We start from the raw sequence: 22,203 nt of genomic DNA, 5'->3' as shown, positions 1-22,203 counted from the left end.
TAGATCTCTAATCAGAGATATATTAACCGTTTTCCAGGTATAATTTATTGCCTCAATGAGGCAATTTTTTGCAGTCTTCTACCTGAGAGAGCATTATGGCTTCATTGACTTAATATTCCTTCATATTACACACATTTGCTGTGAGGAACCATTAGACTGTTAATATGTAGATGCCAATTAAAGAACATTGAGAGAAGTGTTACTGCACATGCCCATTTCCAAATGTTAATGGTGAAGGGATTTAGACTGTACATGGACTAAAGACCAAATCCTCATGCCATTGCCTTGGCCTAGTAGCTGGGCTGAACATTCGGCAGATACTTAGGGATAAGGACAAGGAAACTTCTCTCACACCACACAGGAGAGTTCAGCATGCTGGCTGGCTCTTACATGCCCTTTGCCCATAGAGCAGAAGACCAAATAATTCAAACTGCAGTAACTCCCCTAATCCCAAACCCTCCCAACCTGCCCCTTAAACACTACCTCAGAGTTCTCCACACCTCCCTGGCAGTGCACACGCTGTGCACGCCTCTCACAAAGCCTGCCTATCTTGCACAGCAGAACTGCACTAAATGCGGTCCACAGGGACCCTCACCAGGGACAGGGTTTGCCTCTTATTTAAGCAGAGAATATTCTACGATACAGTGGTCTAAAAACAATTAATTTAAAATACAGTGTACTAGCCCCATGCCACCTTAGGCTTTGATCTTGTCAAAGCTAAGCAGGCTCAAATATGGTTAGTATTTAGCCAGACCTCCCAGGAAAATCTAGGTGGTGATTCAGCATGTTGGTCTGCCCACTGAGTCACTACTGAGTAAATACTCCATATGGTGTTAGGGGGTACTGTGTGGCTGCAGGTGCTGTCTTTCCAATGAGACTGAGCAGAAACTGAACCCTGAGCACCCGTGATCATTAGTGATCCCATGGCCCTTTTCATATGAGAAGTGTCATGATCAAATTCCCAATTTGGGTAATTACACTGTGCCAACCTAAAATTCCTGGGGCAGTTTCAACTGGCAGTATTCTGTTTCACGTTCTGCCTTACTCTGTTTTGTAGAGTTTCTATGTCTATGAAAAAGCTCCAGCATTATAAGGCTGTCTGCATTCCAGAGGTGGAAGAATGGATTCCTACATTTATCACAGCATATGGTTTATAAAGTGCTGTTCGATCTCTTGAGATGAAAGCCCTTGTATAGTTGTAAAATATATAAAATAGCCACATCTTTGCTTTGAAAATTACCCCCACACATATGGAAAAAACAAGAACACTTCTGGTGTGAAACAGTGTGTGCCAATTTTTTTTTCACATGCTAAACTCTCAAACATGACACATGGAAATGGAAACACTTCTGAAGTCTTAATCAGAGTAACACAATTGGAAACCTGAAATGTATTGTCTTACAATGAGACACTTTACAGGAAAGCAAGGAAGGCTACCTTACAATACATTGTTTCCTACAGGAAGAGAGATCATGAAACTCACAAGATAAAAGTGTTTTTTTGTGGATGCACAATATATGGTACTTATGCACACACAAGGCGAGTATAATAGCAGAGTGCACATAACGTACATAACACAGCGTGATTCTGATCATTGTGCATCTGGGATGACTCCTTTGAAGTCAATGCAGGTATCCAATTTGCAAAGGTGTAAAATGAGATTAGATTCTGTCTGTCAGACTTCTATTGAACAACAATGCTATGGAAGATTTAGGCACAGATTTGAACATCGGGTGTAGTCTGAATCAGAATGCAGCTATTATTACATTTAGCCATAAATTCATGAACTAGTAATTATACAACATGGTGCAGAGACTTGAAAATGAGAGGTTTGGTTCTGTATAGCTGTTCTATTTGGAATGGTTATGAGACAGCTGTCATCTAGTTTGATTTAGCTTCTTCATAAACAGGCTTTCTGGAGTGAAGCCTTGAGAGAAATACATATTCATGTACGACTTTTAAGCCATTAAAACTCTTACAGAAGTACTGGATGCTATTTATAAAATATGACATCATTGCACACACAAAATATTGCAAAAAACAACTCAAATTTAACTTGGACTCTTAAGTTTTTAGTTGTTCGCCTACTTCATATATGTTTCTTTGGCCCTCTCCTCAGAGGGAAGAAAGTTTATAATTCCAACATGTGAGGATGAAAAGAAAATCAGTTCTGAACATCTGGACAGATGCAGCTTATTATGGTAACTTTTTTTAGGCTTCATCAGAAACTGAGGAGCCAGTAAGTGGTATGCACTTTAATACATACAAGGAGGACGAAAGATCCTGTCTATATAACCATTCTGGATTGTCTAATTTTACTTCTGATCCATCACAGCATCTTTCTTTAGTGAACATACCTCTTCTGCGCTTAACACAGATGTATAAATTAATAAACACAATCTGACCTGCATGTATGAGTATTAATAAAAGAACACGGATTTCCTGCCATTATAACTGCTACTAGAAATGTTTTCAAACTGCGCCTTCTTCCCCATTTGTTTATATTAACCAGTGTAGTTCTGGGACTGGTGTACAAACAGCAAAAAGAATGTCTTCTTAATCTAGCTATGTTTATCAACAACCTTAAAAATACCTAGGCTTTGAATAAAGTGTAACTTTGGGTATACTGAAGCTATTCTACTACAGCAAGCAAAACAATTAATATCTTGGTAACTGTTATATTACAATGCCTCTTCTAATGACATTTCAGCACCCCCATTGGGAAACATTAGTTCTGTAGCAACCAAGTTCAGCGCATTTAAGGAAGCAAACTGTTCTTTTGTGATAAGTAAGTGCAAGTCACTGTATTTACAGAGAGCAGGTGTGGAAACTCTTGGGTTATTTTAAAAGGTACACAAAAGAAATGAAATATAAAGTGTTACAATAATTATTTTACAACAATGGTAGTAAATAGACAGAAGGAAGAGGGATAAGAAAGAGTATTACTTACAATCCTCGCAGACGAAGCCAGATTTTCTCGATTTGTTCCGGCTGTAGATATTTCAGAGAGTTGCTCTCAAATTCTTCAATTTCCTTAGTTGGTGACTCCATAACTGCAGGTTATCACTTTGGTTAAAGCTCAGAGTATGGACACCACCCCCCACATATGCACACACTCCACCTTTAACACTGACCAGGAGCAGCAAGCATTTTTACAAACACTTCCCCCCACACACACATACACCTCTCCCTTCGATTAGAGGAAGTGTGTGTAGACAGCAAGAACTCCAGGTGTACACTGAGGGTAGCTGTGGCAATATGCCATGGTCCTGAGTCTGATGGAGGGGATTAGAGGCTGATCTCCAGATTGAAAGCCATCACAGATTTTTTACAATAAGCCAAGGATACAATCAGTAATGCCAGCTGAACGATCTTTAGCAAGGAGGGGCGGGGGAACCCTTGCTGACAATTGAGCTGTCTGATGAAAGACTGGGGAGTATTGGCAGTTGTACGGTTCCCGATTCTCTGCTTCCCTATTCGCTGGACCCTGTGTGTCCTCACTCCACTGTGCTGTGAAAGGCAGCCCTCATTCCCTCCAGTGCCGGTCCTCCCTCTCCTTCTCTTTCATTTCAGTCTCATCCCCTCCCTTGTTTTCTTCCATTTACCAGCAGCTCTGCTGACAGACAAGAAAACTGACAACTGAGGAAAAAGTCGTCTGTCAGCATAGCCCGCGCAATGTTTCTTGCTCTCTCTCTCTCACACACACACACACACACACACACACACAAACACACACACACACAGGCACGCAGAGTGAGAGAGCAGTCAGCTGGCGAAAGGTTGGCTGTAATGAAAGGGAATGAAAATTAAAGGAAGTAAATTGCACAACTCACTTCTGAGTGCAGCCAGAGGGCTTTCATGGGCAAGCAATAGGGAGAACATGCAGCAGGGCTTCAACTTGGGCAAAATTAATTGAAAATAAATAAATAAATAAAGCCAGTGACCAAGGACCAAAACCAGAGGACAAGGGAAGTCCTTCGCTGAAGATATATCAAGTCCAGTGCAAACATTAATGATGAACATGTCTCCCCTCCAGCAATGTAAGCAACAAAAACTAGTACTGGTACATAAACAATACACCTCTACCCCGATATAATGCTGTCCTCGGGAGCCAAAAAGTCTTACCGCATTATAGGTGAAACCGCGTTATATCGAACTTGCTTTGATCCGCCGGAGTGTGCAGCCCCCCCTCCCCCCCGGAGCACTGCTTTACCGCGTTATATCTGAATTCGTGTTATATCGGGTCGCGTTATATCGGGGTAGAGGTGTATTTATATGAACCAAAATAACCTTATCATAATCCAAATAGTAACTATTCTAACTTTCACCAAGAGAAGCAATATTAGCCAGTTCTGAAGTCTCCACCAATGTATCTATGTTTGCATTTTTCATTCTGTTTATTTGACATGTGCAGCTGGAGTAGGGTGAAAATTATTTTTAAAACTTTGCACAATCAGACTCAGCATGTTCTGTCACATATTGCAGCCGCTATCTTTTGTCCTTTGAGAAACCAACCCTACAGTGGGTGAAAAAGCAACCTCTGAAAATCCGTTTGCTGACTATGCCTCTCTATTACAGCTGTACAAATCTATCAGTTACCCTAAGTAATTTGTGGCATGAAACATGATCTATTCACTAATGAGCCCAATTCTAAAAACTCTTGTTCGCATGAGTAGCCCTTCCTTGTCATGCAACTAGTTCCATTGTCTTCCATCAAACCCCATCTGAGCAGAGTAACATTTGGTTTTCGTTCCTGGGCCCATATCCTGTTATCTGATATGAAAGGACAGATTCTTACACCTATATGGAGTCCCATTGGAGTCAGTGGAATTCAGCATAGTTGTAGGGGTCTGTAGGGTGCATGATTCATGGTATGAATTTGATTTGTTAAGCTATTAATTTTGCAAATTGCATACCCCACTTCTATATATTCAAGACTGCTTTTCATATTTAGGAATACTGAAGTAGAACATTCACTAAGGTAAAGGGCAGTTTTCAGCAGTTAAAAAAAAGTCAATAAATAAAAAGGTTTGAGATGAAACCACAAAATGTTTTTGTGGCAGCTGTAAGGTCCAAATGAGAAATCCTTTCTGAGGCAAAAACCCCGCTGAAGTCAAACGAGGTTTTCACTATTAAGGGAATTGAGTATTAGATTGAAAGGGAGTTGCAAGAACCATGATAAGTAGTAGTGAAGGAAGAGAGGAGCATTTCGGCAGAGGAAGAATTAAAGCAAAGGTACCAACAGGCAATGGTACACAGACGTGATACGCAGATACCTGAGATGAGGGAGGAAAAGGACAATGTCGAGTGATGCCAGCTGTAGGGGGCAATGGAAGGTCTGAGACAAGAGACAGAGAGGAGCTGGGAATGTGTTCGAGGATGCGGCTCTTGCCAAAGAGAAAAACTTCTGCATTTGAGACATGTAGCTGAAGGAAGTTGAGACTAAAGGCACAAGCTTATCTGCTTGACACAGAGGTGGTGAGCAGGAAAGCATCACTGAAGATGCAGCAGCTGGTAAAGTGGCTTCCTGCCCCCATTTGATTTAGTGCAGTAGCATGTAACTTGAGATCATGGGTAGGGTTACCAGATGTCCCGATTTTATAGGGACAGTCCTGATATTTGGGATTTTTTCTTATATAGGCACCTATTACCCCCCACCCCTATCCTGATTTTTTTACACTTTCTATCTGGTCACCCTAATCAGGGGGCACAACTCAGTTAACAAAGTAAATAAAGCTACTAGCAGGAAGATCTAGCATTCTCTGTTTGTATTTTCCCTCCTTGGTTAGTGTTTTGTACAGAAGTTCAAGTACGGAAGAATCCTAAGAAAAATAGACCCTACATGATTATAAAACAAAGAATATTTTTTCTGTACATACGTTAAAAAAAAAATCACCTAAATATAATGTGGTAGCTTATCCTTTCTCCCACTGTAATATGAAAATATAAAGCTACTAATCAAGTGCAGCACTGAATTGCAGTGAGCAGGGGACTGGAAGCCAGAATCCTTCATTATTCTGGCAAACTTCCAATTCCATTAGGTTTCAGTGCATTCTATCTATGTAGGTATTTATATCTCACAGCAAGTGATTAGCACTTCACACAATCAGACCCTCTGTATCCTTGGTCAAGTCACTTAACCTGTGTGTCTCAGCTTGCCCATCTGTATAATGGAATGAATAAGAGTTAACCATTAAATACAAAGCTTGTGCAAAGTGAAATACTTTTCCACAAAAAGAGTATAATTGCTTTTTATTTTTATTTTTTTAAACACAGAGGAGGAAATAATTAAAACAAAATCCTGCTAGCCACAGAAATGCTCCAGGGGATGGGAGGTGGAACCTTTTCTACTATTAATCTAAAGCAGTTGTGCACAAATTGCAATCCATAGATAACTGGTGGTCTGTGGAGCAATTGCTGGTGAGCTGAACAGGCTAGCTGGTTAAATTATGCAGGCTCTTCATGTTTCGTGATGTTAAATTGTATCAGCAACACCTAAGGATACATTAAATGTTTTTTCCTATTACTACTTCAGCAACTGTTGTAGTTGCCACAGGGATGTTATGCCACTGTGAATGGGAGGGAAAGCTTCCACATGAAAATCTTTCCCTGCAGTGTGAACTTTTATTAGCAGTAATCTTGTAATTGTGGTGCATGGAAGAGCACCTTCCATCTGTGAGGCTTCTGTATGCTCAGCCAGCAATTAGGTGCTCCAGGGCTGCAGCCTGCAAACCTGGAGGACTCCGATGTAGGCTTTTGTGATATCATGAAAGTTGCATAAGCAGCAAATCATGCCAAGATATTAGGTGGCTAGGGGTGCAAGGAAACTCTTCTAAAGAGCCGAGAGGAAAGAAAAGGGTGGTTTATATTGGACGTCTTACCACGAGACGGAAAACAGTGAAATGGAAAGTGAAAATATTTATTTATTTACAGAGTTTCAGTTCTCAGGGTGCAAGCATGATTGTGAAGCATTAGGAACCTTCAGTTCTAACCTTTCTGCACTTTAGCCCCAATCTTATGTCAACAACGAGCTGTCCATGATCCACAAGGTCTCACAAGGGAGGCAGAAGGAAGTGGGGTTGAGATGGAACACACCTAGGGAAAACGTAGGTGTTGCAGGAAGCAGTAGTGTTAATAATTCCACAGGTGGCTCTCTTTTCTCTAAGACAGTACTGGCCAACATACTTATATGCTGTTGGAGGCACTGTTTTTCAGAGGAGACATAAAACTGAGGTTTAACCTCTTGACGTTATTCAAAATCTCATGGCAATTTTCCTCAAGAGTAGAGGTATTAACGCTGGGGTCGTGGGCAAAATCTATCTAAACTCTTCCTGCAGTTTCCCTTAGATATAATAATCTTCTTCACTTCTGTTTTAAAGAGTTGCTATGCACTATTAAATAGCTGTTGTGTCAAAAGGGAAGCTGCATTTCAGTGGTGGGTGGTATAATTACTATATAAAATATCTGTCTGTTTATAAATCACTTGGGGAAACTTCAGAGCACACTTAATTGAAAGATATTATTACAACTACTTGCGCTTAAGTTTGGTGCTTCTTTCTTGCTTGCTTTCTTAAGTAAGCTGTTACCCTGTCAAATTGCACCATATAAATAGCATATGCTTAGCTTTGTAGGAAATTCCAAGACAATGATTATGGCTGTAAACATTATGAACCTTTTATAAAAAAATCCAACATAAAGCAGGTTAGAGGATATGTTAATCTTCATACTGATATACAGTGTGCAGGAGTAATGTCCAGCTGAATGATGCTTATGGGCTGAGTAAAGGGGAAGCTTTCTTTAGCTCGCTGAGGCAAGATGGTGCATGAGACGTAAGAGGGTCCAAGTTCCATGCCAGGGTCCATGGCAGCATGTAAGTTGCAAAAACACAGCAAGTAATTCTCCATCTTGTGGCTGAACACCAACGGGTTACGTTCATGTGGAGCGTCTGACCACCATTTGGCAGATACAGCAAAAATCGACCTACTGGTGTTTCTTACTCACCTTCAGAAAGGATTAGTGCTCAGTCAAGTAAAACCTCATGTGAACTCTGAAGTACACTACACGACAAATTTTCAGCAAGGCTTTGGAGGGTGCATATTATGGGTCCTAACAGTTGGGTGTGCACCGCAGTGCACTTCTATGGTGGCTGCAATACTGCACAGGCTCCAAACAACTATGCTGTACCTGTGCACACACATGCAGTCACTCTGGAGAGCGTGACATTCAGCATGAGGACTCAAAGCGATTCAGTACATTTGCTTCGGCCTCTGAACAAGGTACATGACACGTGAACAGAATTACTTGCACGTGATTCAGCCTCTATCACGGGGGGGGGGAAAGAAACAATCTTCACAGAAATTGTAAACATTGTTGAAAGTAAAAAATTGAAATGATAGTTCAGATATCTAAGGTACAGTTTAATCAAGAAGATCATGGCTAGCAGATGTCTGATGAACTGTCTCTCATGAAATGAAGCCTGATTAAAGTTATCAGTTACAGCAGTGTGAATGGATGCTGATGTCAGTGGATTTACACAGGCATAATGCAGGCCCATGGTCTCAAATCTCTACTGTAATTCCAAATTCTATGAGTTTATTAAAACTAGATGAATTTACCAAAACCATTCCTGCATCTAATGCCAAAACTATCCTGCTAACTATCCTGCACTGACATCAGAACCCATGGGATTATAACCCCTGTGAAAGATGAGCTTTAAGAAAAGGTCAATTCCATTCTGTCATGTAAGGAGACAGCAAAATACTCAAGCTACAGTACCACCATCTCTTTCATAGCCCATGAGACTTTATAAAGATGTGCAGCAAAAAACAAATATGTAACAAGTAGAGCTAGTTGAAAAAATATTTCTCTCACTGCAGAAAATTTCAGCTTTTCAGCAAAAAAATCAAAAGCCAAAAATTTTTGACCAAAAAAATGCTTTCCAAAAACTGAAACTTTTGATTCAGAAATGCTACTCTGGTGCCTCCTGGGAATTGTAGTTCAAGTACCTCATGCCTTCATTCTCCTCTACGAGCTAGGCACCGTGGCCAGATTACATCTCCCATGATACACCATGGTTTCCTCTCTATATGAGGCACTGTGATGCATCATGAGAGTTCCGAGTGCAGTCCCATCATGGGAAATGACAACCAGCCGGGGAACCTCGCACATAGGAATGGGAGCATGAGCAACCTGAACTACAATATTTCTGAATCAAAATTTTCAGTTGTCAGGTGGTTCTGGTGATTTTGTTTGTTTGTTTTTTAATGAAAAGTCCGAATCTTCAGCAGAAGGCAGATGCTTGTGAAAAATCGTGTTTAATAAAACTCAATTTATGGCCAAAAGTCAGTTCTGATGAAAATTTTCAAACAGCCCTAGCAACAGGTTGTCTGTCAAATTCCATTGAGTAGCAGTTTCATCAAGGCTGGTCTGCTTTGACGTCTGACCTGGCTGAGCCTCACTTGCTCAACTCCATTGGAACCAGATTTAGAAGAAGTCTCTGCTCTGATCCTTCTTCATCCCCATAACTACTGTGATACTCATCAAAAACTAAAAGTTTCCAGGAAGATGACACTTATATTGTTATTATAAGCTCACATCACTGCATCAACTCCATGAGGATCTTCATAAATGAAGATTCAGATTCATTCACAGTAATGGCACTTTGATGCATTACAAAAAGCACTGTCAATCTGAAGAGCACTTTGAAAAGCCTATTTTAGGGAGGCTTAAAAATTATTTTACTATGCATGGAAGTAGAAGGAAGGAGGGATGATAGAGAGCTGATGGCTAGGGAAAAGGAAGCTTTACAAAATCCTCAGACAATAAAAAGTGAGTGGAGCCTGATGGTTGGAATTGGTGCTATGAAGCATCATTACAGTAAGTAGGTGAAATTCAAGGGGTAAACAAATGGAATTAATTAAATAAACTTGCATGTCATTAGAAAGGAGAGTTAAATAAAAAAAACTCCCTGAGCTTTAGCTTATTTTTTTTTCCTAAGCAAACACTTTATGAAGTTCCAGTCAAACTATTTTCTGAGGCTCTGAAATATTTGGACAACTTTCTTGCAATATTTCCAGCTGGAAGCAGAAGAGCTAGAAATCCTCTGTCTCATGAAACAGACTGTTCTCACAGACTTTTCAGACAGAAGAGTTGGATAAATATCTGAACTTATCCAAAATGAAGTCCAGCTCAGACTGTTCATGGTTCACTTACCACTAATTATATTAGCTGAGAACTGGGAGTGGGGGATGTCCTTGCCTGTTTGCATGTTACCAGTATATCCAAATCACTCATCATTACACAGACTAATGCTGCCCCCTACACCAGAAATGTACTCTGCTTGATCCTATGTTTGTTATACAAATAACAAAATAATAATAATTAAAATTGTATCTTTGTTAAACTAAATAGATTGAGCTCCTTGAGTCTATCACTATGAGGCATGTTTTCTGACCCTTTCATCATTCTTGTGGCTCTTCTCTGGCCCCTCTCCAGTTTATCAACACCCTTCTTGAATTGCAGACACCAGAATGGGACACAGTATTCCAGCAGCGGTCACACCAGTTCCAAATACAGAGGTAAAATAACCTCTTTACTCGTACTCGAGATTCCCCAGTTTATGTATCCCAGGATCACATTAGCTCTTTTGGCCACTGCACTACACTAGGAGCTCATGCTCAGCTGATTATCCACCACAAACCCCAAATCTTTTTCAGAGTCGCTGCTTCCCAGAATTGAGTCCCCCATCCTGAAAGTATGGCCTATGTTCTTTGCTCCTAGAGGTATACATTTACATTCAGCCACATTAAAATGCATATTGTTTGCTTGCACCCAGTTTACCAAGCAATCCTGATTGTTCTGAATCAGTGACCAGTCCTCTTCATTATTTACCATGCCCCCAATTTGTGTGTCCACTTCAAACTTTTTTAGTGATGATTTTATGTTTTCTTCCAGGTCATTAATAAAAATGTTAAATAGTGTAGGGACAGGAACCAATCCCTGCAAGACCCTACAAGGAACACACCTGTTCGATGATGATTCCACATTTACAATTACATTTTGAGAGCTCTCAGTTGGCCATTTTAATACATCCCACTTGTCAGTCATCAGTATATGCTAGAAAAGGAGTATGAAAATCATTTCTAACCCAGACCTCAATCTTCACCTTGCCTCATTCCCTGTACAGCAGACAGCATCCCGCACGGGCCTCTCTCATTCCCAGCTCACCTTACAATATATATCGAGTAAGGCTGTGGAAAACCAAATTATATGATACTTTTTATTGTATTACCCGAGAAATTTCATGTGGTCATGTAATTCAAGATTGTACACACTTGCAAAGTCAAAATTAATGCTAAGCATCCCGTGCTGCCGTTTCCTGACCACAGTGATTAACTGTGCAACTTTAACTTTCTCCCAGTAGAGCTTTTTATTGTTTTTTCTCATTATAATTAAGTAGCTCTATTTTATACAGGAAGAAACCCAGCAGCTAACCACGTAGCTGTGGAAGGCCCAAAATGCAGCAGATAAAGGAAGTTACTTGTCTCTAACTGGAGGTTCTTTGAGATGTGTGGTCCCTATCTGTATTTCACACAAGGGTACGCTTGAGCATGAGGAGCCAGTGTCCTGACATTTTTAGTAAGCAGTGTCTGTTGGACCACATAGGCGCAGTTATTCTCCTCATGCTCCAAACTGAGAATACAAAAGGCAGTGCAGACTGACGCTTCTCCAGTTCCTTATCTTACTATGAATCTGGCAGCTGGGGATAGAGAGTGGGTAATGGAATACAGATAGGGACCACACATCCCAAAGACCATCCAGTTAAAGGCAAGTAGCCTCCATTTCTTCTTCAAATGATGGTCCCTATGTATACTCCACATGTAAGAGGATAAAGTACAGGTGGCTATTGGTTCAAAAAGGAGGCTTGGTGAGAACTGAAAGAGGTTGAGTCCCATTATGGTGCTGGCTTCACCAGGGATGGAAGAGATCTGATAAGTCCTTTCAGGAATCTAGTCATCATAGGATGAGTAAAGATAGTATAGTCCTCGATAGGAGAATTTGCTGCCAGATGGACCCATTGGAAACTGATTGAGACACCAGATGTCTTAAGGGTAAGTAGGCAAATCAAGGGTAACAGGGACACCAGAGGATAAAACAGGTGTTGTGGTGATCAACTGGAGAAACTTCATGTGGCTGAAAAACTTTTCCTGCTAGAATCCTTCCTGCTCTGGTTGAAGATGGAGTGACTCACTATTGAACATGAGCACTCTACTTCTGATGTCCATCCAAACACCAGGCCTTGAGTTGTAGTGGTCCTGGGTTGGGATGCTTAATCATGCCATTTTGTTGCATCAGCATATCTGGAAGTGGTAAGATGTCGACGAATGGACAGATTTAAATCTTCAGGGGCTCTGAGAACTGGAACTGACTGGGACAGTTGTGCATGAGGAGGATGATTCGAGCCCTGTCATGGCAGATATTTTGCAGGACTTGTGGTATCAATAGGATGGTAGGGAAGGCATATCTGAGGCAGTCTGTCCAGGAAATCAAAAGGATGTCACCCTTCAAGCTTTGGCCCAGAGACATTCTGGAGCAGTACAGGGGAAGTTTTCCTGTTCCCTTGTGAGGCAAAGAGATCCCAGCATGGTATTCCACATTGGTTGAAGACCACGTGGTCTGTTGAAAAATGTCTGCTGAGACAGGCTGCTAGGGAGATTTATGCGCCTCGAAGGTATACTGCTGAGTGTGTTATGTGATATCATATACACCAGTTCCAGAGGTCAATTGTCTCTACACATATAGAGAGGGATCTGTTCTCCCCCCTGCTTGTTTGTATAGAAGACAGTCATTATATTGTCCGACATTACTTGGATATGGTGGGATCAGATGAGTGGGAGGAATGCATTGCAGGCATGAGGTACCACCCTTAATTCCAGTGAGTGAGTGTGCATCCTGGCCTCCCAAGGGGTCCAGGTACCTTCTGCAGTGTGATTGTTCACATGAGCTCCGCATAAGGAGGTGCCTGTGACTATAGTTGTCTCGGGTGTAAGTCTGAAGAAAGGAATTCCCACCCTAACTTTCTACAGAGTTGTCCACTAGGTGAGAGAGGCCAAAACCTGGGTTGGAATTATTACTTTGGTATCAATGTTATCTTTTTTCTGGTGAGTACATGTACTGAAGCCAGGTTTATAGACAGTGGAGATGGAGACTGGTAAATGGTGTAATATGGGTGCATGAGGCGATGTGACCAAGGAGGATAAGGCAAATCCTGACTGTGGTCTGAGAGTGACTATGTTTCATTAGATCACTCATGATGCAGAATCTCTCAGTGGAAAGAAAGTCTCCTGGTATAGTTGAGTCTAAGGTTGCTCACATGAAGTCTATGGACTTTGTAGGTGTCGAAGTAGACTTTTCACAGTTGACGCAGAATCCCAGGGAAGATAGAAGATGGAGTAGGAAAGCTGTCGCCGACTGGACTTTCCCTGCTGGATTTGTCAGTCAAGAGCCAGTTGTCAAGATATGGACAGATGGTGAAACCATTTTGTCTCTCCAAGATACCACTTCTGAAAGGATTTTTGTGAAGACCCTGGATGCTGTAAATACCCTGAATAGAAGAACTCTGAATTGGAAGTGGTCCTGTCTCCAGTGAGGAATCTGAGGAACCACCTGTTGGGTGGGTGAATGTCTATATGAAAGTAAGCATCTTTCATGTTGAGGGCCATGAACCAAATGCCCTCTTCCAAAGAGGAGATTATTGATGCCAATGTGATGTATTTTAATTTTTGAATGAATACTTTCAGTTAGCATAGGGTAAGAGTCTTTCTCCATCCACCAGATTTCTTGGGAACAAAGAAATATAGGGTAGAGAGCCCCTTCCTCTGATGTTGGAGGCGGCACTGGTTCTATGATGTCTTTCTGGAGAAGCATTGATGATAGAATGTCTGAGGAGAAGGTCTGGGTCTATAGGGTTGCTTGTGATGTTTCCTCTTTGGACATGGGTGTAAATCCCCAGGAAGCAGAGAGTTGTCTTAGAGTCTTTTAAACTGTGTGGATTGTGTAAAGACTTGTCAGTTTTCTCATTAAAGATGTCAGACTCATCAACGGGAAGGTCCTTGATGGTATTCTCCCTGGGGAACCCTCAAGATTGCAGCCATGACTCGTGTCTCATGACTACAACTCTGGCTCTAGAGGCAGTATTGGCTGTGTCTACTGCTGCTTGAAGTGATGTCTTGGCCACCAGCCTGCCTTCATCAATAAGGGCTTGGAACTGGGCCTTGTCTTCCTGAGGAAGTCTGTCTTTAAAGTCTGCAAATTTGGCATAATTCAGGAAATCTTATTTTGCTAACAACGTCTGGCAGTTAGCAACTCTGAATTGGAGACTGGCTGATGAGAAAACTTTCCTATCCAAAAGGTTGAGGTATTTAGCACCATTGTCAGTTGGGGCAGTCTTGGAGTTCTGCACTGTGGACCTTTCTGTAGCAGCTTGCACCACTAAGTAGTTGGTGCCAGATGAGTGAATAAAAACTCTGCCCCTTTAGCTGACATGAAATATAATTTCTCAGCTCTTTTCAGAGTAGGGGCAGGGGTCTGGTAGGTTCCAAAATGGCTTAGTTGACTGGAAGGGCTACCCTCAAAGAGCTATAGGGTTGGAACATGTCCAGTAGGTCCTGTTGTGTGTCCTGGAGCTCTTTGACGGGTATCTGGAACTCAGTTGCCATCCACTGCAACAATTCCTAGTACCGCTTGTGGTCATTGGGTGAAGAGAGATGATGAAGCAATTGCCTTATCTGGTGAGGAGGATGACATATCCAGCACAATTGGTGGATCTGGATCAATCTCCTCCTCCACAAATCCTGACAGAGCCAGTTGGTATTGGCAGGGAGAGGAGAGACAGTGTGATCCCCACATGGATCCATGGTGCCTGCAGTATGGATCTCACAGACCCCTGTAAGACCAGTAAGGATCAACTGGAGGAGGGCCCCAAGGTATTGGGTACCAGCATTTCCCTGGGTAGCCATATTTGGAGGGAGGCAGATGGTTCCAATACCTTCCTTGGTCTATGACTGGGTTTGTTTCCCCTGGGGGGAAGCCTCATCTGGGGCATGAGATTCACTTGATGTTATGATAGACTTGTTCTACTGGCAGTACTGCCAACAGTACTGGTGGGAGTATATTCCAGTTTGTGGGCATAATAGGGAAGTATACTCTTCCCCGCCAGGTGGTTTCCCCAGGCGCAGAGATGTCCCTAAGAAGAGCCAGACCTGATAGCAAGGAAGATTGTGGGTTGGACAGAGAGAAGATATCCTTCAATGAGGTAAAGACTTCAGTCCTCCTTGGTGTTTGGGAAGTTCCAGACAAAGATACTGGCAGATCCGGGTCATCTAAAGGTCTAGTGTTTCCCCACATGGAAAATGTCGGAGCCGTCAGATGGGATTCCAGCACTGAACTCTCAGACAGAACCACTGGGTACAGCTCATTAGGTTTCTTGGGAAGACCCAGAGATGATTCTGTCAGATCCTTCTTTCTTCATGCCTTTCCTTCTGGGACAGAAGGCTTATGCAGACCTTAGTCTTTGGGACCCACACACAAGGACTCACCCAACTTTGACAGAGATAGGGAGGGATCCTCTCTCATAGAGAGATATCTGTATGGAGATCTGTCCTTATGCCTCTCTTCATGTCCCCTACTCTCGTGAGAGGGTTTCTTAGGCTTAAGCGTTTTTGCTTTGACTACATAGCTCATGCTCAGAAGGGCACCACTCACCATCTGAGGCCATTGTACAGGGGGGTCTCGCCAGCCTGAATCTGAATGGCATCTCATGGCCTACTCCATGAGGTGCTTCTGCAGATGGAGCTCTCATCTCTCGAGTTTGAGGAGGGAAGGACCAGTAGATGTTGCACTTGGTGGTGATATGAGACTCCCCAAGGCAATAAAGGCAGTGCTGGTGGTGGTCACTGATGGAAAAGGAACAGAGGTAGGGGAGATAGTTCTTGAACCCCAGGACTCTTGGCATAGTCCCTATTTGGAGAGAGAAGCTCCCTGGGGAAGAGAGAACTAAACCAATGATGCTAACTATAAAAACCCTAAAATACTAACCTATTAAAAACTATTTACAAATTGTATTCATAAGAACACAGTAAAGGAAGATCAAAACGGACATAGAGGATTCCAGCTCAAATCGCACAGCCCTTTATATTTTTGATGTGGAGCAAAGGAGAACAACTGAACTTGTGGCGCAATGGACATTGCTTACTGAAAGTTTCTGGACTCAGGCACACAGTGCGCATTCATATCCATGTGCAGAATACACCTGGGGACCATCACGAAGAAGAGTGGCTGGCATGTTGCCACAGAACAGGGTGACAGGAAGTAGAGACACCTCAGCACCCCTCTGCAACCAAGGAGTGATGATGCACTGAATCTCTCTCCAGGGCAACATGGATGGAGGAACCTCTCAGATACACCAGATCATAACCATGTGAAGAGAAGAGTAGTACACTGCAGACTGGTAGAGTCTATAGTCATGGCGATGAACTTATGGCCTTTGAGGGCAACCATGTTAAGAAGAACATTTGCATTTTATTATGAATTTAAAACCAACCTGTGCTTTTTAAACTGAAGTGTTTGAATCAGACCCATCATATATAACAAGAGGTAGGGGGAATCACTTCCCCAACTGCTTTCCACTGCTTCTCCTGCAGCAGCTCTGACATGAGCTAGGCAGAGCCAGATTAACCTTTTGTGGATCCAGTGCCAAACATATTTGTGGGCCCCCACGGGGGAAATGGAGCATGGCATGGAAAGGTCAGTGTCTGGAGCAAGGGGCCAGCCAGGGACAATGAGGCATACCATGGTGGGGGCGGCCCCACTATGCCCAGCACAGTTCGAGGGCACTGTTTACAAACCGGCAGCCGTCAGATGCACACTGGTCCACCCGGCCCTGTGCTGCCAGTGTGCCCCTTCCACTCGGGGGCAGGTCTGTGTCACACCACACAGCCCCCCCCACCCAACATCCCCCGACTCCTTATGCCCAGTGTCCCCTGCCTAGAGACCCCCCCCAGACCCCTATGCCCAGTGCCCCCCTGCACAGAGACACCCCCCAGACTCCTATGCCCAGCGCACCCCAGACCCGCTATGCCCAGCTTCGCCCCACCCAGAGGCCCCCCACCACCACCACAAATGCACAGCACCCTGCATACCACCACTCCTGCCCAGCACCCCTCCGCTCACAGTCCCACCACAACTGCCCAGCACCCCCACCGCCCCACCGCAACTGCCCAGCACCCCAGACAAAACCCCCACTCCCTAGCGCCCCAACACACAGATCTTCCCCCACCCCTCACAGCCCAGGGTCCTTCCCCACAACCCCACCACCATAACTACACAGTGCCCTACAGATCCCCCCACTGCCCAGCACCCCAACACACACACACACACTTCCCCCACCACTCAGCGCCCCCTCAACAAGCCCTCCACTGCCTAGCACCCCAAAACACAAGCCTTCCCCACTGCCCAGCGCCCCCTCACAGCCCAGTACTCCTGCAGGCGCCCCAGAGACGCACTCCGCCACGCCTTGCCCCCCTCCCTCCCCGGCTGCACTCATCAGCCCTGCTGGGAGGTGACTGCTGGGCTGAGCCAGCAGTGTGGTCAGGACTAGTTCCAGGGTGGGGAATCGCTCCGGTCTGGCCCCTAGGGAGCAGTGCTATCAACCAGGCCAAAGGAGGAGCAGTGCCTGCCCGGGCCAGGCTCCCTCAGGACCTACTTGCCTGGAGGGGCCCAACAAAGCCCCCCACACTGTTCCCTCCACCCCAACTGGCCGAGGCTGCACCGGCTTCTGCACCAGTCCCAGGTGGCTTGGCTCTGGGGAGGCAGATGATGCCCCACAGCTGGCGGGCTGCGGGCAGCAGAGACTGCTCGGAGCCAGAGCTGCACTGGAGGCCAGCCGGGGGGCAGAGAGGAGCCCTAGGCCAGCCAGGCCCTTTTTTACAAAATTTCCCACCTGTGCTGCTGATTCTTTGTCCTGAATCACTCTGCGCATGCACAGTGAGGACGACGCCAGGTGCACACACCCGCAGCCTGCCTACAGGTACGGACAGCGGAGTCAGAGCGCAGCGCAGGCGGAGCAGGCCGGGGCCCCTTCTGAGCATGGGCCCAACACCCTAGCACTACTGGTGCCATTATAAACCCGGTACAGGAGCTAGGAGCACTCTGGGCAACTGCTGTCCCAAACCTGCTGCATCTGCTCAGCAGCTTCTTTGCCAGCCACCTGCTGCTTTGCAGAGGATGTCAGAAAACAACTCTGATTGCTCCATTGCCTGATTATTGCCAGGCTGTGTGAACCCCAAGGAGAGCAGGATAGGAGCTAGTTTTGTTCTGTACGACCTAGGAGAGCACTTAGCAAGCATTTGCTTCCCTTACTCGTGCCCACCACCCACGAAATCCCAGGAGAGGAGAGTGGGGGGGAAACCAACACAGCCAGGGAGGCTGTTATATCTTTTGCCAGCAGGAAATGGTCTGGTAGTGGTACACTCCAGTCAAGCCCTCTCCCTGCCCCTGACACAGCCCCAGTACTAAGTGTTGCAGGGAGGGAGGTGTTGAAGCCAGCACAGCTAAATAAACCTGCTTGAGATTCTACCCAAGACCGGTGCAAGGGACATGCAGGTGGTTTCTACTCCCTGTGCCCTGCCTGAATGATGCAAAGGGAGCTGAACACAACGGAAGATCTCCCCTATTGACTGAAATCGTATGTTCGGCCCTCAGCATGAAAAGGCTTGGCCTATAAGGAAGCGGTAGTGTGTCCAAATGCAGGCAGCACTGATGCACCATCTCCCATTACTGAGTTGTGGAGGGGTGGGAAAAGCTGGGATTCAATCTCCTCCATTAGCCTCATATGAAGTATTTCTCTCACAAAACCCTTTGATTCATGGGACCAGACTCTGACCTTAAATTAGTAAATTTTAAGGCATTTTTCTGACCACCTAAAGTCATAAAACCAACACCAAGTATGTTAACACCCTTGCAAATGGGTAACAGCACCCATACGGCAACAACAGATATCATCACTGCTGTCCAAAGCAGGCAGCATCAGCTTCCTACTGCTCTCATCAAGAATCTTTGGTGATCCAGTGTTGCGGCTCCTTCCCTAACACGCCCCCATAGCCTGGAACTGTCCCTAACTCCTCCTGAAGGGGAAAATAAGCAGTTCGTCTACTATCTGTTGTGGAGAGGACTCAGCTTGACACCTAAAGGGGATCAGAGCCAACTGGCTTGGATCTCTGCCTCTGGGGAGCCCATATTTGTGTGGGAAGGGTGGCAACAAAGTTCTGCTTCTTCAGCTGCTATTTCCTCCTCCCCAACATCTGCTCCTGCTGCATGTGTGGAGGGGATAAGGACTCCAGAATCTGTTCATCAAAGACCATGCTTCCCCAAGCCCTGAAAGCTTTTCCGACTAAACAGGGGGCAAGAGACATCCCCCAAAATCTAAGCTAATATGTGATAGGGAAAAGGACAGGAAACCGTTATCAGCAATAAGACAAATACTGGCTAACTCTGAAAGCAAGGTAAAAATGCATGCAGGTAAAACTAGTTATTTCATAGTGAAGTATTACCCCCGCCCGCCCCCCCTCCTGCCCCCAATCACAGCAGCTATCCACACACACACACACACACACACACACAGTCAAACTATCTGACAAGGATGAGAGGGTAGGGAGAAGGGGTGGGCCTGAGAAGTCATGTGAAAAGTACGGTCTAGTGACCTCCAGCATCAGCAGCTCTGACCTATCCACCATAGAAATAGCTTTTCCTCCTCTTGATCTCCAAGGATTTGACCCAATTCTCAAGACAGCCTGGCAGCACCAACACCACAGAATGTTAAAAGAAGAAGCTTTTAGGCCACTGTAAGTAGCAGCATCAGGAGCAGCTGATGGAACAGACTTTGTTGGCAACTCACTCCCTCTCCCTCCTTCTGCAATGAAATTAAATCATGTATACAAACAGAGTCAGGGAATATTGTTCCACTGACCAATATGTTTTACAGCAATATTTCTCTCTATAAAGACTTGTGTAATTAGACTGGAAGGTCACCACTTACTGAAACATGTCATTGGCTAGACTACCCAGATGTGTACAGCTGGTTATTTTCCTTTCATTTGAATTCTGTAGAGAAAACACATTTGTCTAACCATGATCAAAAATCACACACTGGTGATTAATGTAAATGAAACCCTAAAACTGAACATTACAGTTCTTAGAAAAAACTTCCCTTTGGACAAGAGTTTTCACAAACACCATTTTCTTATTTACCATTCTTCTAAAACCTCGGTCCACATGCTGGTAAAATTCCCACTGACTTCAGAATAAAGTCCTTGTGTTACTATTTAATGTGTTATACTTAAGGTATTTGCATTATAGTTAAAAATCAAGCTGTTCTCCCCTCCAAAGGATATCCTAAACTGCCCAGGCGCACTTCACTAAAATCAAACAAACAAACAATTTACAAGTTGCTATACAGCCTTTAATGTTTGCCACCGCCTTGTGGCATTTTATTTGGCAGGACTGGAAATTGTGAACAGCTGAAAATTAGCAAAGTGACACTTCAGGCCAAATCAAGCACTAGTAAAACAGGTTTCAGAGTGGTAGCCGTGTTAGTCTGTATCAGCAAAAAGAATGAGGAGTACTTGTGGCACCTTAGAGACTACCAAATTTATTTGGGCATAAGCTTTCGTGGGCTAAAGCCCACTTCCATGCAGTGGAAAATACAGTAGGAAGATATATATACACAGAGAACATGACTAGATGGGTGTTGCCATACCAACTCTAACGAGACTAATCAATTAAGGTGGGCTATTATCAGTAGGAGAAAAAAAAACCTTTTGTAGTGATAATCAGGATGGCCCATTTCAAACAGTTGACAAGAAGGTGTGAGTAACAGTAGAGGAAAAATTAGCATGGGGAAATAGTTTTTACTTTGTTTAATGACCCATCCACTCCCAGTCTTGGGAGTGGATGGGTTATTACACAAAGTAGAAACCAGTGGATGGGTCAGTTCTCCTTCATCTCCAACTCTCAGTCTCCCCTACCCATGTCACCATCTCTCATTCTGCAACTAGTGGATTTATGAAGAAACTATATTGCACCCCACAGCATGTTGCAGTGCTTAACAGATACCTAGGTACAGAGCCACTTTATCATCATTATGAATAATATTATTATTGCTGGGAAATAATATCATAGCTTTGATCCTGCAATTTTCCTGTGCCTAATATAGCCCCATTGACTTCAGTGGGGTTCTATGCAGTCACAGCAATGTACCTGTGAATTGCAGGTTTGGGGCAAAGCAACCATCAGAAAATATGTCGTAGCTTCTCAACTAACCTACGTGCCCGTATAAACATATGCACTATTGGATGGTGAACTTTGACACAAGTGCCCTAAAAGCATCTTGGTTTTGGCTTCACCATTTGTCAGCTCTATAAATATAAATATCCTACCAAAAACTGACAGAAAGCTCCATCTTTGATGTAAACAAGAATTCTCAGATTAGGGAGGGAGGGAGGGGAGAGAGAGGATTTATAAGGAATACAAAACTGAGGTAACATTTAAAAATCCATTAGTGTTGAAACAGAATTATTTCAGGATGATATAAAACAATTTACTGTACATTCCATGAGTACCACATAGAATTACATATCTAGATCATGCCTGAGAAGTATGCGGGCAATGTACTTTATTTACCTCAACAAAAATAGAATATATTCTTAAAATCGCCCTAATTAGGAAAGTAAAACACTTTCCTAAATATATTGTTGTTCTTTAGGACAGAATCACCAATTAATAGAGACCTTGATTACGTGGTATAGCCCTTTCCTCGGACAACTAGCAAAATGTAATAATAAATAAAAAATACGCCCCTGCCAAAACTATATGTACAACAAAACAGAAGTCGCACCGGCTCCTTGTGCTTTAATCAGTGTTTTCTTCACCCCACTGCCTCCATTTTATAAATATATGACCTGCAGCAATCAGCTGACTCTTTGGTAAATGTTTGATTTAAGTGTATCAAGCATCTGCCACCATAATATTTCAGTACTGAGGATTATTACTGCTTTTGAATTACCATGGCTTTAACTGTTGATCTAATCTGGAATGATCATTTTTCTATACGTCGGTTGCACCCATCTGTTCAATTATTTAAATTATATA

General features: G+C 43.7%; 1 protein-coding gene across 2 annotated transcripts in view; it reads right to left on the bottom strand.

Annotated features, from left to right (window-relative positions):
* Positions 1 to 22,203, bottom strand: part of PDE1C (phosphodiesterase 1C) — a 441,585-nt gene that overhangs the window by 275,788 nt on the left and 143,594 nt on the right. The window contains exon 1 of one of the 2 annotated variants that reach the window (XM_065398466.1): positions 2,951 to 3,051. The exons of the other annotated variant lie outside the window; for it this stretch is intronic. Coding sequence (XP_065254538.1) covers positions 2,951 to 3,051 — 101 coding nt within the window. Of the gene's footprint in view, positions 1 to 2,950; positions 3,052 to 22,203 lie in introns of those variants that run through there. 2 annotated transcript variants of the gene reach the window in all.

Source organism: Emys orbicularis, chromosome 2 (genome assembly GCF_028017835.1).
Source record: "Emys orbicularis isolate rEmyOrb1 chromosome 2, rEmyOrb1.hap1, whole genome shotgun sequence".
NCBI classification, from domain to species: domain Eukaryota; kingdom Metazoa; phylum Chordata; order Testudines; family Emydidae; genus Emys; species Emys orbicularis.
Note: the sequence above shows the minus strand (reverse complement) of the source record. Positions and strands in the feature narration are given on the sequence as shown.